Source organism: Lissotriton vulgaris, chromosome 5, assembly GCF_964263255.1.
Source record: "Lissotriton vulgaris chromosome 5, aLisVul1.2, whole genome shotgun sequence".
NCBI lineage: Eukaryota > Metazoa > Chordata > Amphibia > Caudata > Salamandridae > Lissotriton > Lissotriton vulgaris.
The window spans coordinates 1,862,734,291-1,862,749,137 of NC_141693.1; the positions used below are offsets into that span (position 1 = coordinate 1,862,734,291).

Consider the following 14,847-nt stretch of genomic DNA (forward strand, 5'->3'; position numbering starts at 1 on the left):
TGCAAATGATACATAGAACGCAATAGTTCTGTCAGACAATATTTTGGTTTCTATTCTTGGGTAGCATACACCCTTGGCTGTTGGTTGCCAGTTGGGCCTACTAGGGAAACAAAATTGGCTAGCTTTTTCACTCTGGCATGTAATAGCTGATTTTTTTTGGGCCGCAGGCTTCTGGGAGCATGTGGTCAGTTTTAGGGGTACTGGTCTGCATAATGAGCTCGTGTCTGAATGCTATTTTTTTTTTGTTTGTTTGTTTGATTTTTCAGAGTTTTATATAGCGCAAACTTGACCCGGTACAGGGTATCAGATCGTTTTTCATAGCACCAGTTGCATTACATGAGGACACTTTCATTTTTGTTAGGCGCGGAGAGATTAAGGGATTTGCCCAGAATCACAGGATGTTCAGTGTCATTGCTGAGACTTGAACCCGGTTCCCCAGATTCGAGGTCGACCGCCCTAGCCTTCAGGCCAAATTTTTTAGAGTCCATTGGATTAGCATTAATGTACCAGAGAAACTGTGAGAACTGATATCTCCAGCATCTACAATCACGATAAAGCAAAGAGATCGTCCTGCAAAGGGGAACGCAGTAACTCAGGCATGAATGACAGACAAGGCATGCACTGTAGAGATGCACATGCAAGACAAAATGAAATCGCCTGAGAGTAGTGCTTAGTTTATAAAACATTAAGAGCCAGGGCCTTGTCAGGAGGCTGCTGCAGATTGCAACACCCATAGCACCTGTCAGCGCTGCCAATGACATCATCAATGCAACTACTGACCATCACACTCCTACAAGTGTGACAATTCAGAATATTTCAGGACACCCAAAGCTATAAGAATGGATATTGGCACCTATTAGCCATTTTGAATGTATATATAATTCATAAACAACTGTTGTGTTCATCTCTAAATTAGATACACAGTGCCACCGTGTGGCAAACTGTCATAAGTGCTGGTGTTGACAATTAAGTGCTTGTGCCACGCACCTGAAACCACCTGCTGAAATTAAGGACCCCCAGGGACCCAAACACTCACACAGATATGTCAAATGTTTCCACTGGGGTCCTATGACCATATTAGATTTTGCATGTGGCTGCTAGGTCTCACAAAAAGGTGGTACTCTCATCTCCATCAAAACTGCCTCCAAACAAACAGACGCCCATAGTTCGTAAGAGGTGTCACTTCCTTTGGAAAAAAGGACCCGCACTTTGGGGTGCTCACTGACCATGGCTCCTGAGAAGTAGCCCCTGGGAAGTCTCTGATTTCAACATGCAAACAGAAGAACACTCGGTAGGTGCAGGATATTGTGCAGATTTGGAACTCGGTGTTGTAGGGCAGTAAAGAAGTTTGGCTGCTGACTCAGAGGTGTGATAATAAAGGGCAGACAGTGTCCTGGGGCATGGAGTCGATGTTGTCTGATGGTGGTGAGAAATCACAGGCATGCTAGAGGAGCTTGTCTGCTGATGAGCTTGTACATTGCTTGGGGGTAGGTCTTGTAGTTGGGGTGCCATGGGATGACATATGTCAACAGCCAGTGTTCCATAGTAGGGTCCAAGACTGAGCTGTATCAGCACTTCATCAGCATGAGGCCTGCCAAAGAAGGCCAGAACCTACCCTCTGATACCTTAACCTGACACCACAGCTTTGAGCATGTCGATTGAGAAGTACTGGCAATTGTCACATGCACCCCCACTTTAGGGTGTTGTTTTGAATTTTAAGATATACTGGGGTATATTTACAAGGGGATTGTGCCACCACAATGTCATTTTTAGCAACGCTCTGATGGCGCTATACCCTACTCTATATTTACAAAGCCTTGTAAATAAGGCCCCTTTACATGCATCACTTTGCGTTAAAGGGGTGTGCAATGGATGTTGCTGTGGACGTTCCACCGCAACATCCCTTGCTTCTTTACACTGCTCCAGATTTACAAGGTAGTGTAAATCTGAGGCAGGAGCATGCAGGAGCAGACTTTAGAATGACGCAAGAGGAGAAATACTTTTGTTTCTCCTCGTTTTTGTTTTTTCTATGTGTGATGCATTTTGCAAACCACCCTTAATGATGGACAGAACTAGGAAAAATACCGGGGTGCACCATAATGTAAATACGGCTCATCCCTGTGTTTTGGAAATGTCAGAGTATGGCATTGCCTAACTTGATGCAGCTCCACATTTCCTTGTAAATATGCCCACAGTGTTAGGTTCATGGTAGAGGCGGAAACTTGAATAGAAGGCCCAGGCCCTGTTGGTGTTTGAAGTTGGCATTTTTAGACTGGTGGGAGGTTGATGGTTGGTAACTGCTGGAAGGGCAAGACTTGGTATGGCTCTTTGCAAGCACACCTCTATGAGAAGGCCAACCAGTCTGCACCACAAATCGCAGCCTCCAATCAAACGGCCAAAGTTACAATGGGTGGATCTCCTGTGCTCATCCACAGGTGCTTATCTGGGCTCTCGTGGCAGTCACGGATGCCGCTATCTTTGGAAGTGAGTGCACATATACCTCAGAGGTGTGAATATATGTGCAGTCACTAGTGGTGTGCCGTCATGGCTGCCGCTATTGCTGGAGGTGGGCGCACAATGAGGCATACACACTAAGACATGATGCAGTGCGGTGTTGCAAACAATTCAGCAGCGCCACGCTGCATCATTTAAAATATGCAGGGATGCACCGTATTTACACAAATACCCTGATGTGTATTCCCTTGCACTGGTGATGAAAAAGTTGCCTAGCGCCAGCACAGCCATGCCTGCGATGCAGGGAAGATTGTTTATGTGCAGGAAGGGAGACCTTCCTGCACATAAACAGTCTACAATGGTGGTTTGCTCCTTCTATATGAGTTACAGAATGCAGCACACACAGAGCAAAAAACAAGGAGAAATACAAGTATTTCTCCTCGCTGCGCCATTCTAACACCACCCTTTCAATGGCATTGATTGTTGGCGCTGCCTCAGATTTACCATTTCTTGTCAATCTGGGGCAGTGTCAAAACACAGACAACTGAATGAAAGGGTACAATATTTACAAGGCAGCATTAAGAAAAGCAAAGTGGCTTAGCGCCGCCTTGCAAATATGGAGATGGGCATTACGCTAGTGGATCATCGTAAAAAGTGATGCTCCTGTGGGGCAATCGGCTTGTAAATACGTCCCAGTGATTGTAAAGGTCGAGGTGCCCGATGTAGGTCGCCCAATACCGGTCGGTAACAGCCGATTTCGGCCGTTACCGACCGGTATAAATGTCCATGCAGTGCAGTCACTAGTGATGTGCAGCTACTGCTGCTGCTATCATTGGAGGTGAGTGCACAAGAATCGCAGAGGTGTAAGTATGTGCATTGGAGACATTAGTGGTGTACAGTCTCGGCTGCCACTATCATTGGAAGTGAGTGCACATGGACCGCAGAGTTATAAAAGTATGTGCAGTGCAGTCCCTTGTGATGTGCAATAATGGCTACAGCTTTCTTTGGAGGTGAGCGCACATGGATTGCATATATGTAACTGTATGTGCAGTGTATTGCAGTCACTAGGGCTGTGCGGTCAGGCTGCTGCTATCCTTGGAAGTGAGTGCACATGGACAGAAGAGGTGTAAATGTACGTGCAGTGCTGTCACTAGTGATGTGCAGTCACGGCTGATGCTACAGTTGGAAGTGAGCGCACAAGGATCGCCGAGGTGTAAATGTACGTGCAGTGCAGTGCAGTCACTAGTGGTGTGCAGTCATGGCCTCCGCTATCATTGGAAGTGAGCACATATGGTTCTCAGAGGTGTAAATGTACATGCAGCATCTATTGATGATGGTGTGTAGCCACGGCTGCCGCTATCATTGGAAGTGAGTGCATATGGTTCTGAGAAGTATAAATGTACGTGCAGCGCACGTGCAGTGCCTAGTGATGTGACGTGATATGCAGTGACGGCTGCCGCTATCATTGGAAGTGAGTGCATATCGTTCTTAGAAGTGCAAATGTACGTGCAGTGTACGTCCTGGTGCGTCACTTTTTGTGACGCACCCATGGCGTAAAAAATGCGCCCTGTTACGCCAAATTTACAAAGTGACGCATCTAGGTAGACACGTCAGTTTGTAAACCCCTGCGCCACATTATACCTGCACCAGGTATAATGTATGCGGGGGCGTATTGACGCAAGAAAGGGTCGTAGAAGTGACGCAGTGAAATCTATGCGATTTCACTGTGCCACTTCTAGGACACAAATGCGTCAATTTCTTACGCTTGCCTCACAGCAGGCGTAAGACTGACGCAAGCCCTTTCACATGGGGCTTGCCCCATGTGAAAGGATACATTGCTGGGGTTGCGTCACTTTTCTGACACACTCCAGCAATGTGTCACTTTGCGCCATACAGATACGTCAGAAATACTGACGTATCTGTAACTCCTTGCGCAATGATGTGTCATACTGTAAATATGACGCATCATTGGTGTTGCAAGGAGGGCGCAGTGAAAAGTGACGCATCGCTGTTTTCACGAAGCGATGCGTCCCTTTCCATAAATGAGGCCCCTGGTTCGTAGAGGTGTAATTATGCGTGGTGTGCAGACACCGATCCTAATGTTGCTGGTGCATGTCCTGTGATGGGGTCTTCAGTAGGTCTCCGGTTGGGCAGAAAGTGGCATTAGCAGTCTCAGCTGCATGGAGCTGATTGTAGAGACGAGGTCAGTGATTCACTGGCTGGGCCTGCACACGTCCAGTGTTGGTGATGTGACAGAGCAAATGTATACACTGCACGGGATGTACGAAGTACTGTCAAATTTGCCTTTTATAACAATTCACAGATATCCTTTCTCATTCATATTAAAGAAGCAAGATTCCTCCTGTGAATCCTTACCAACAGAGACACAGGCCTGCAAGGGACAGAAGTCCCCTCCCCCTGAGAAGACAGGGGTAGCCACACCAAACATATAGCATATTGTGAAAGAGGCCTGGTGAAAGACTGCTGCTGCCCATCCCACCATGCTCAGCTATGTTGTGTTATGTTGGTTTGTTTAGTGCTCTAATCCAAGAGGGTCTCCAGGCACTATCATTTGCACAGCTACAACTATCTTTCACAGCTTCCATCTTGGTAATGGTAATAAACCGTGGCAGTCAGTAACCAAAGAAGCCACGTATGCATATGGTGAGACACAGGAAGAGTGAACACTACTGTGGTGTCACGTTTCCCGGCTATTTGAAAGTGCTCGTAAGCGCCTTGCAAGTTTCATTGACATACCTGACTAGCAGCGCTTTGTGGAGGGGAAAATGCTTTAATATGCTGGGTCCACTATGAGTAAATGAATGAATAAAGGTTGTTTGCATCCCCTTACAGATGATGAGTATGCCGTGCTCAGCAGACTAGAACAATACACAGACCGCCTCATGCTGAATGAGGCCAAGCGCCTAGAAGCTTGTGAACAAGAGGCCTCAAAATGCACAGACCAAGAGGAGAGTCAGCTGGACACAGAAGGAACGAAGGACACAAAACAGAGCACTGAGAGAGGTGAAAACAAGGGATGAAGTGGGTGCACGGGCGCGGTGGGTAGGGTGAGGCCTCCCAGGAGTAAACCAGAGCACACTGTCGGGCTGTGTGTTTGCCTTAGCGCTAAAACAGTAGTGAGAGAAGAACTATACGATGGGGCCTATTTATGAGCTGGTTTGCGTCGCTCTTGCACCACGTTACGTGGTTCAAGATCGACGCAAACCTTACATGTGATTTAAGAAACCACGCAAGGCCCCTTTGCATGGCTGCCCATCCCCTCATGCTCAGCTATGTTATGTTATGTTATGTTGACTTGTATAGCGCACTAATCCGAGAGGGTCTCCAGGCACTATCCTTTGCACAACTACAACTGTCTTTCACAGCTTCCATCTTGGCAATTGTAATAAACAGTGGCAGTCAGTAACCACAGAAGCCACTTATGCATATGGTGAGACACGGGAAGAGTGAACACTACTGTGGTGTCACATTTCCCTGCTATTTGAAAGTGCTCGTAAGCGCCTTTCAAGTTTCATTGACTTACCTGACTAGCAGCGCTTTGTGGAGGAGTAAATACTTTGATATGCCGGGTCCACTATGAGTAAATGAATGAATAATGGTTGTTTGCATCCCCTTACAGATGATGAGTATGCCGTGCTCAGCAGACTAGAACAATACACAGACCGCATCATGCTGAAAGAGGCCAAGCGCCTAGAAGCTTGTGAACAAGAGGCCTCAAAGTGCACAGACCCAGAGGAGAGTCAGCTGGACACAGAAGGAACGAAGGACACAAAACAGAGCGCTGAGAGAGGTGAAAACAAGGGGGTGAAGTGGATGCACGAGTGCGGTGGGTAGGGTGCGGCCTCACAGGAGTAAACCAGAGCACACTGTTGAGATGTGTGTTAACCTTAGCGCTAAAACAGTAGTGAGAGAAGAACTATACGATTATGAGCTGGTTTGCGTCGCTCTTGCACCACGTTACGTGGTTCAAGATCAACGCAAACATTACATGTGATTTAAGAAGCCGCGCAAGGCCCCTGTGCATGGTCCTGAGCGGCTCCATAAATCCGGAGTAAGGCAACGCAGTCCAAATTGCTGCATTGTCTTACTCTGGCCTTGGAAGGTGTTCCATGGGCCTCGCGTGGATATTTCCACTCAACTCCCATGGTTTTTGGTGTATTCCCGGATTTACCAGAACTGGTAGACCTGGGAATGTGTCAAAGAATGCACCTTCCCAGGGAGGCGTATCAAGGGAAACCTGTCTTTATTTCTCCTTGTTATTTCCTCTTTCTATGCAATCTGTACCAAACATAGGAGAATTCCTCTGAGGATTGGTTTTGTGCAGGAAGGTGCCCCTTTCTGCACAAAAAACATTCCTGCATGCAACACAGGTACCTTTGCACCATGGTGCAAGGGTACCTGCATTGGCACTAGGCTGTTAAAGGGCACCAGCACAGGGAAAAGGCAGGAATGTGCCGTATTGCCTTAAATGAAGCGCACTCCAGTCCTTTTCCTGTCATGCAGTGCAGCACAGCAAGGTGACTCGCTGCGCTGCACGATGTGACATTCTCGTAAATAGGCCCTGATGGGACTAACATGAACTGGCAGAGGAATGCAGACGTCTGTCTATGAATAGTAGGTCACTCTTTAGTAGTAGTGCCTCAAGTCAGAGCTGAAGTGAGCCGGCAGCGCTGTGTGTGACAATCAGTAATGGAAAAGCAGAGGGTGTGGCAGTGCTATGTTTATGCCACAGAACTGGGACAGCATGGATGCTGCTATTGTGAAGTTCATTGGCAGACCACTATGAGTGTGCTGCATGTCAGGATAGAGGCGTGTTGGCAGAGCTGAGTCCCAGGACAAGACAAAAGAAGGGGGCTTCCCAAGGGGTTTCTTAATGATATAGGCAGGCCAAGGGGGGAAAGAACAACTGTATAGAAAAAGAGAGAAGGTACCCTGCCTAGTATTTATAGAGGCCCTAATTAGTGGATCCAAAAGTGATAAAGAGGGGGGTGATTAGCCCAAGGGCTGGAGCTGCACAGGACAAACACCAGGTCAATCAAAACAGACTAAACCAGATATATTAGAAAATTACATACTTTTTATTTTCTTCTTTTTAAATATATTATCAGTAATTTTCAGAGGACAAACATATACAGGTTAGATAGTCAAAATGATATTCCGCAAAATACATAACAAAAATTCTTTTTTTTAAAGATTAAGAACTGCCCAGTACTGACCACACTTCAGACAAACTTACACACTCATTCATACAGGGATTGTCTCTAACTATAGTTTAAACATTCAACTACCATTCATCCATTCATATAATCCTGGCATGGGCAACAATAGATATTCAATAAGTTGCCTAAATCGGGAAGTTCATCCAGGTAGATGGTATTAGTACGGGTCCTGATGTAATTAGGACAGAATGCCGTATTCCTGGGAAAACGTGCCGACGCGCGTTTCGGTGAAAAGCCAATATGGCCACACCTTCGTCAGGGCCAGGGTAGTATGCTGGGCAGGGGAAAAGGAGTAAAATCTGGAAATAAAAAAACTTTGTCTTAGTCCCGTATTCCTAATATATACACATAAACATTTCATTTTCATCATGTTATTTGCTTTTAGAAAAGAGGAAACATGTATAGACCTTCTCTATGTGCTACATGTAAGGTTGACATTTATTTGACACTGTGCAGCTTATTGAATATCTATTGTTGCCCATGCCAGGATTATATGAATGGATGAATGGTAGTTGAATGTTTAAACTATAGTTAGAGACAATCCCTGTATGAATGAGTGTGTAAGTTTGTCTGAAGTGTGGTCAGTACTGGGCAGTTCTTAATCTTTAAAAAAAAGAATTTTTGTTATGTATTTTGCGGAATATCATTTTGACTATCTAACCTGTATATGTTTGTCCTCTGAAAATTACTGATAATATATTTAAAAAGAAGAAAATAAAAAGTATGTATTTTTCTAATATATCTGGTTTAGTCTGTTTTGATTGACCTGGTGTTTGTCCTGTGCAGCTCCAGCCCTTGGGCTAATCACCCCCCTCTTTATCACTTTTGGATCCTCTAATTAGGGCCTCTATAAATACTAGGCAGGGTACCTTCTCTCTTTTTCTATAGAGCTGAGTCCCAGTTCTGAAATGGCGGGGGGTGCAGCGTACTGGAACTGAGATGCATCGAGAGGGTGTGTGCAATGGTGTGGGTTTGCTGAAACTGAAAGTCTGAATTGCAGTGGGGTGCACTGTGCGGATTTTCCTAATGGAATCGCAGAAGGATACTGGTCGTGAATGAGGTGCATCGACTGAGCTGTGTAGGACCATTAATGTAATTGCAGAGCACGGCAGTGCAAGACTGAGCTGCATTTGGAGAGCTTTGCGTGAGTGTATTTGTGCTAAAAAGTAAGGGGCATATTTACAAAAAGTCACGCAACGCTGCCCTGCGTAAGAGGGAAAGGGCAGGAATGAGGCGTATTCAGGAGAATGCAATGCATTCCTGTCCTTCTCACTGCGCCAGTGCCATTTTGGCTGCCAAGCGCCAACACAGGCAACCTTGAACCATGGTACCACGGTGCCTGCATTGCTTACCGGATTGTTTTTGTGCAGAAACAAAAACAATCCCAGGAGGCAAATTCCTCTTTCCATGAGTGCTGCATAATGCAGCACCTACAGAAAGAGGAGGTAATGAGAAGAAATACAAATATTTTGCCTTGTTACGCCTCCCCAGGGAAGGTGTAAGATTGTGTTGCATTCCCTGGTTCACACATTCATGTAAATGTGGGAATAGGTCAAAACCCATGGGAGAGGCACGGGAACACCCGTGCAACGTCCTTGGAACGCCCACCCAGGGCAGAGAAGCGCAACGCAGAGACTTGCACCGCGTCACGCTACTCCAGATTTTTGAAGCCACTCAGAGCCACGCAAAGTGGCTTTGCGTGGCTTCATAAATCTATCATAGAGATCTGTTGCGCATCTACCACATTGTGTGGTGCAAACGCAAAACAAGCCTCTGGTAAATATACCCCTTGGTGTGGAGTGCGTTTGACGGATCTCTCAAGTTTCCCAGGTTCATTTGCAGGTAGCACATCCAGTGCAGGTTTTTGCTTCGCCTCTGACAGGTCCTGAACTTAAAATGAGCCCAACAGGATTACAAATCACAGAAATGCAAAAATACAATCTGGACTGGATGAGCTACTGATGCGCGGACCCTGGAATCTTGGGAAAGCGGGCAATGGGTGAGCTGTGCTTTGCGGTGTCTGTGCTGTATTAGTAGGTGCGGCTGCAGGGCAGCACTGAGGTGCATTGCCAGATGTATGTGCGTGCGGCCGTCTGGCTTTGGCTCACTATGTAACTAATGTGTTCCAGGTCCTGGCGAGAAGGCGCCGCTAGAGCCGCCTCCACAGGGCCCCACGCGGCCTTAACATGAAGCCTCCACGCAGATCCCGTGACCCTGCAGCCGTGCGGCCCTGACGGATGAATAGCTGAATAGACCTGGCCTATCCTGGATCTCAGCCGGAGCCGCATTGTGCAATACTGATCACTTGTATGTCAGCTGCTGCCGATGTAGAGCTAATGTGTGCAATATTACAGTACCTGGCACGCCACGGCAGACTCCAGCTTTATTTATTCATTCATAGTTTGCTTATAGCACAGTGTCTCCTAAGCGCTGCTCTATCCGGGTGATTAAAAGAGATGCAGAAATTGATGCGCATTGTAAGAGAGAGATTTGTGAGCCCGCTGTATGTGCAACAAGTAAATATGAAACGCTGTCAATATATCAAATGACCACGAGAGGACAGTGCAGTACTACACTTCTACAATGTGCCATAGAGGTTCTCAAAGAATAAGATCTTCGAACATCATGACATGCACCTAGTGTTCTGTTTGTGTTTTTATTATTCATTTGTATCTTTGCACGGTTATTTGTGCTGGTCCATTTTTTACCTTTCCTCCTTTTCTATGGTGTCACGTGTAGATGAGACTGCTCACAGTGCTTGTAAATGGAAGTCACATACAAACACTGCCCGCCTCCTCTGTGTAACTCCTCGCACCACCACCCCGCTCCCAGCTGCCTCTGTCCATCGATTTCAGCCCAGGAGACAGAAGCAGAGGCTATAATCTGAACACCGGGTCACATTAAGCAGGACCTTGTAACTCAAAGACGCCCCAGTGCCCACTCTTAATGATGGCTACCTACTTCAGACATCTCTCAGGGATGTTCAACTATCACAGACAGCAGGAAGGTATTTCTAAAAGATGTTTAGCAATCCTAGGCACACATGTTACAAAGTTGTTTCTGTTTGAAAGTTTTTGTAAATCTGTTTATTGGTTTTGGGTTTTTCTACAGTGCCATAATAACATAACCTTTTTCAGCTACATCTTTTGAATCTGCTCAGATTGTGCAACCAGGCGAGGCCTTTGGATTAGGCAATGAGATAAGGCAACCAAAGAGGCACAGGTTATGTACACCAACAAATGAACTGTAGTCGACCCATTCTAATAACTAAATACAACTAATGTTGATTCCTTAGCCTTTAACAAACCAAGCAGTATGCCCGGGACAAGCCTTTATTAGATGTTATAGCAGGGTTTGGGGAGGGTCAAGCAATTACAGTCACTCTCTCTGCCCTTGCCCACCTTGCCCACCTCGTCCTGATGCTCCATGGTTATAAAAATGCCAGTGGACTGGTCCTATCAATGGGTCATCAGTCTTCGAGGGAGGATGCGCGCCTCTTCCGCATGTAGTGCAGGACTTTCAGACTTGGCCCGCCTACGTTGCTGAGCCATTTGCTATCGGGGAGGAGACACGGCCCTAAAGTTATAGATAGGGCCACTCGTATTATGCGGCAGGACGGGGCCAAATGATGCAGCAAGGTTAAGTAAATTATGTGGCAAGAAAAGGCAAATTGTACCTATAATGCTGCACATTTTGTAATATATTACTTCATTATTTCATCATTTTTAAACTTGGTAACGATTTATGGGCATTGGTTGCACCTCATTTGTACCAGTTTAACACCCAAATATAGCAGTAAGCAACAGAAAGGCGTCACTGCGTTTTCAATACGTTTTGAACCGTTTTAGCTAGAAACATGATTTTGTTCTGCAGATGTTGGATTATGTGGTAAATACTGTAAATCCAGAATTATGTGAAAATCGCCCACCCGCACAATCACTTAATTCCAGTGGCCCTGGTTATAACTTTACATTTGCTAACTACTGCTAATGCTAGATCTAGGAATCTCTTCGCAGCCTTTTTAGTTTTCAGGTGGAAAACACAGCAGGAACACCTAGCTTTTCAGTTACACTCTTCCAAAATGACTGAACATCCATACCACGTGACATTGATCAGCATTATGTTTAGCACATTCGGGGCATTTGATGTCTTCCATCCAGCGTATTAAATTTAGTCCACTTGGGGACATGTAAGTCATGGGTAGATAGTAGAACCACAAATTAATGAAGACCTTCTGGGTGGGTGCTAGGACCATCTCCCATTCTTTGCCACAGAACACCTCTTATGACTGTTCCCTGCAGTGAATATTAATTGTAAAAGTATGTGAGTGCCTGGTTCACTATTAAAAGAGGTCCAGCTGTGTTTAATATTGTGAATTATAGCCCTGTAGGTCAGGAGTTGGAAGGCTGTAAGTCCAAAGTCATCTATAAATCTGGTTAAAAGGAGTGATTGCCAGTCTTGGGCAGCCCATTTTCTGTCAAGTAAATCAGTGTGGGGGTTGTATAATAATTTCCGCCACGTTTGAACCCGAAGAATGGAATAGTTGGCGTATTCAGCGGTCTTGATCTAGTTTTTCACACCATCTTACTTACCCACAATTTTAGAGCAACAACCATCAGGGCATTTGGCACACTTATCTCCCATGTTGGATCCAGGCGGTGTGCCATCACATAGCCCCTGGTTACTGCTGCTTCTATCTGACCCATTCCCTGTGTGAGCCCACTGTCTAACCCCCCAGCTATCCATTGCATCCGTGCTAACAAGGTTATACAGATCATGGTAGGCCGCCCCAAAGCACAGTCTGCTAGCAGCAGCTGGAGGGTACTTAGAGCCGCCCTATGCCAGTTCACAGCCCCTAAGGAGAGCTTCCAGGGCCATGAGCCAATATTCTGGCACCCAGATGAGTAGATGATTAACCCCTTTTGTGCTGCAGTCGGCCGTTGGCCATTGCGAGCACTACCTTGCTGGTGCTGCGAACGTCCAACGGCCGACGTGGAACCTCCGCACTGCGGTGAAATAACGGCCGCGGTTATGGGGTTAAAGTAGTGTAGCAGCCTTGGAAGCAACATCGTTTTGACCAGGGCCACTCTGCACATCACCGACAGCCTCAGAGACTGCCTCTCAAATACCTCATGTGGAACCCAAATGCCACCCAAGAGGTAATCAGGTCTGCAATATATCCTCACCTCCAAGTATATAAATGTCTCTTGCTCCCAGATGAAGCCCCCAGGAGGCAAGCACTCCCAGGCACAACTGTGTGGGTTGATTCTAGGGCAACGCACATGTCTTCGGCCAACAACCTACCAAACTCCTCCAGATACCCAGTTGTGGGTGCGACCCTTCTTCCGCATTCCTCAAAATAGTAGCACGTCATCTGCGTAGAGTGAGATATCATGTGCCCTGTCTCCGCTGCTTGGGTAAACAGATTATTAGAGCTTTGTTGGTGGTGTTAGGCAGGCTGCCTTTCTCCCAAGCTGTAGTATAGAGCTTTAGCATCTGGGTACCAGCACAGTAGCATCTGTCTGAAAATATTTGATTGGCAAGCCATTCGTGCCAGGGGTTTTTCCATTGGCAAATGAAGTTAGCGCCTTCCTGATCTCCCCATCTGTAATGGGGGCTCCTAGTTGTCCCTCTGCCACTTCTGGGATTTTCTTCAAGGCCAGACTATCTAAGTAGGCCAGTGTCTTGTTAGCTCAGACCCTTTCATTTGCCATGTATAAATTGTGGGTCTGGCCCACAAAGGCTAAACTGATGCCAACCTGCTCTTGGGCCACTTGTCCCATTGAAAAACATATTTGAGTGATGAACAGTTTCATTCTCAAAACTGATGAAAAACTCATGGCGGGTGCAAAGAATTTTGGTACTCTGGAAGAAGATACTTTTTTGTTGCCCGAGTCACTGGCTCAAGACCTTTGACACCTTGCTAAAACAGGTGCATATGAATGATGCTGAAGTAGGCACGGAAGATAAAGTCTAGGCGTTAAGATGCATATTTAGAATCAAATCTGGGTATTTCATTAAAAATCGTGATTCTGGACAAATCAATTTCTCTCCATGTGTCTGATTGAGTCAATAAGTACAATGCAATGTAAATATGTTTAATGTGAAATCCAACTGTTTCGCTGTGTTTAATGCTGTCCTCATTAAATCTCTTTAAAATATAAATTATAATTCCAAGAGTCTAGACTCTCAGAATAATGTAGGTGGCTTTATAAGTGTTCATATTTATTACAATCCCAGTGAGGATGCCCCCAGACAGATAGCATCAGCATGAAATCCTCATATACAGAGCCAGGATACATATTTCCTAGTTACAACACTAAAATCCCTGTCCACAGATCCAGTGGTCAGATAGACATGTGCTAAGGGGTGTATTTTTTTTCTTTGCAGTTTTGTATAGCGTGAATTCGACCTGAATATATTGGAGTGCTTTACATGAGCACCACATAGATTACACAAGGACACATTCATTTTTGGTTGGCACAAGGAGATTAACGGCCACATGTACGACCTGCCAAATAGCGCCTCGCAAATTGCGTTGCATTTGCGACTCGCAATTTGTGAGGTTCTATTCGGCATGCACAACAGTGTATTTAACGCTGTTTGCGATTCCCAATGGGGTCGCAAGTAGCGAGGCTCTTGAATAATAATGCGCCTCTCGCAATTTGCGAGCCCATTGGGAATGATAGGCCCTCCCAGGGATGGTGGCCCGCTGAGCTCAGCATACCACCATGTCTGGGACTGCTTTTAAATAAAGCAGCTCTTTTTTTAAATGCAGCCTGTTTTCCTTGAAGGAAAACGGGATGCATTTTTTTAAAAAATGAAACGTTTTTGTTAAATTTTTTAAGGGCAGGGAGGTGGTCCCTGGGACCACTGTCTGCTATTAAACAATAACATTGTATGCATTTGCAAAGGGGAAGGAGTCGCCTGGGGACCCCTTCCTATTTGCGAATGCATTAAGTAGGTGGTAATTTGCAAGCTTTTTGCGACCGCAATTGCAGTCGCAAAACATTGGTACATAGCTTTGCGGTCGCTATTAGGAGGAATGGAACGCCCCTTCCTAATAGCGAGTCGCAAAACAGTATTTTGTGAGTCGTAATTTATTTGCGAGTCCCAAAATACTGTTTGTACATGGGCCCATGCTTTTTAGTGT

At 45.8% G+C, this 14,847-nt stretch overlaps 1 protein-coding gene across 1 annotated transcript in view; it reads left to right on the top strand.

Annotated features, from left to right (window-relative positions):
* PPP1R1B (protein phosphatase 1 regulatory inhibitor subunit 1B) overlaps positions 1–13,739 on the top strand; it is a 247,529-nt gene extending 233,790 nt beyond the window's left edge. The window contains exons 6-8 of the mRNA XM_086924347.1: positions 5,308–5,478; positions 6,095–6,265; positions 9,824–13,739. Coding sequence (XP_086780473.1) covers positions 5,308–5,478; positions 6,095–6,265; positions 9,824–9,879 — 398 coding nt within the window. The 3' untranslated portion in view covers positions 9,880–13,739. The remainder of the gene's footprint in view (positions 1–5,307; positions 5,479–6,094; positions 6,266–9,823) is intronic.
* Positions 13,740–14,847: the final 1,108 nt, after the last annotated feature.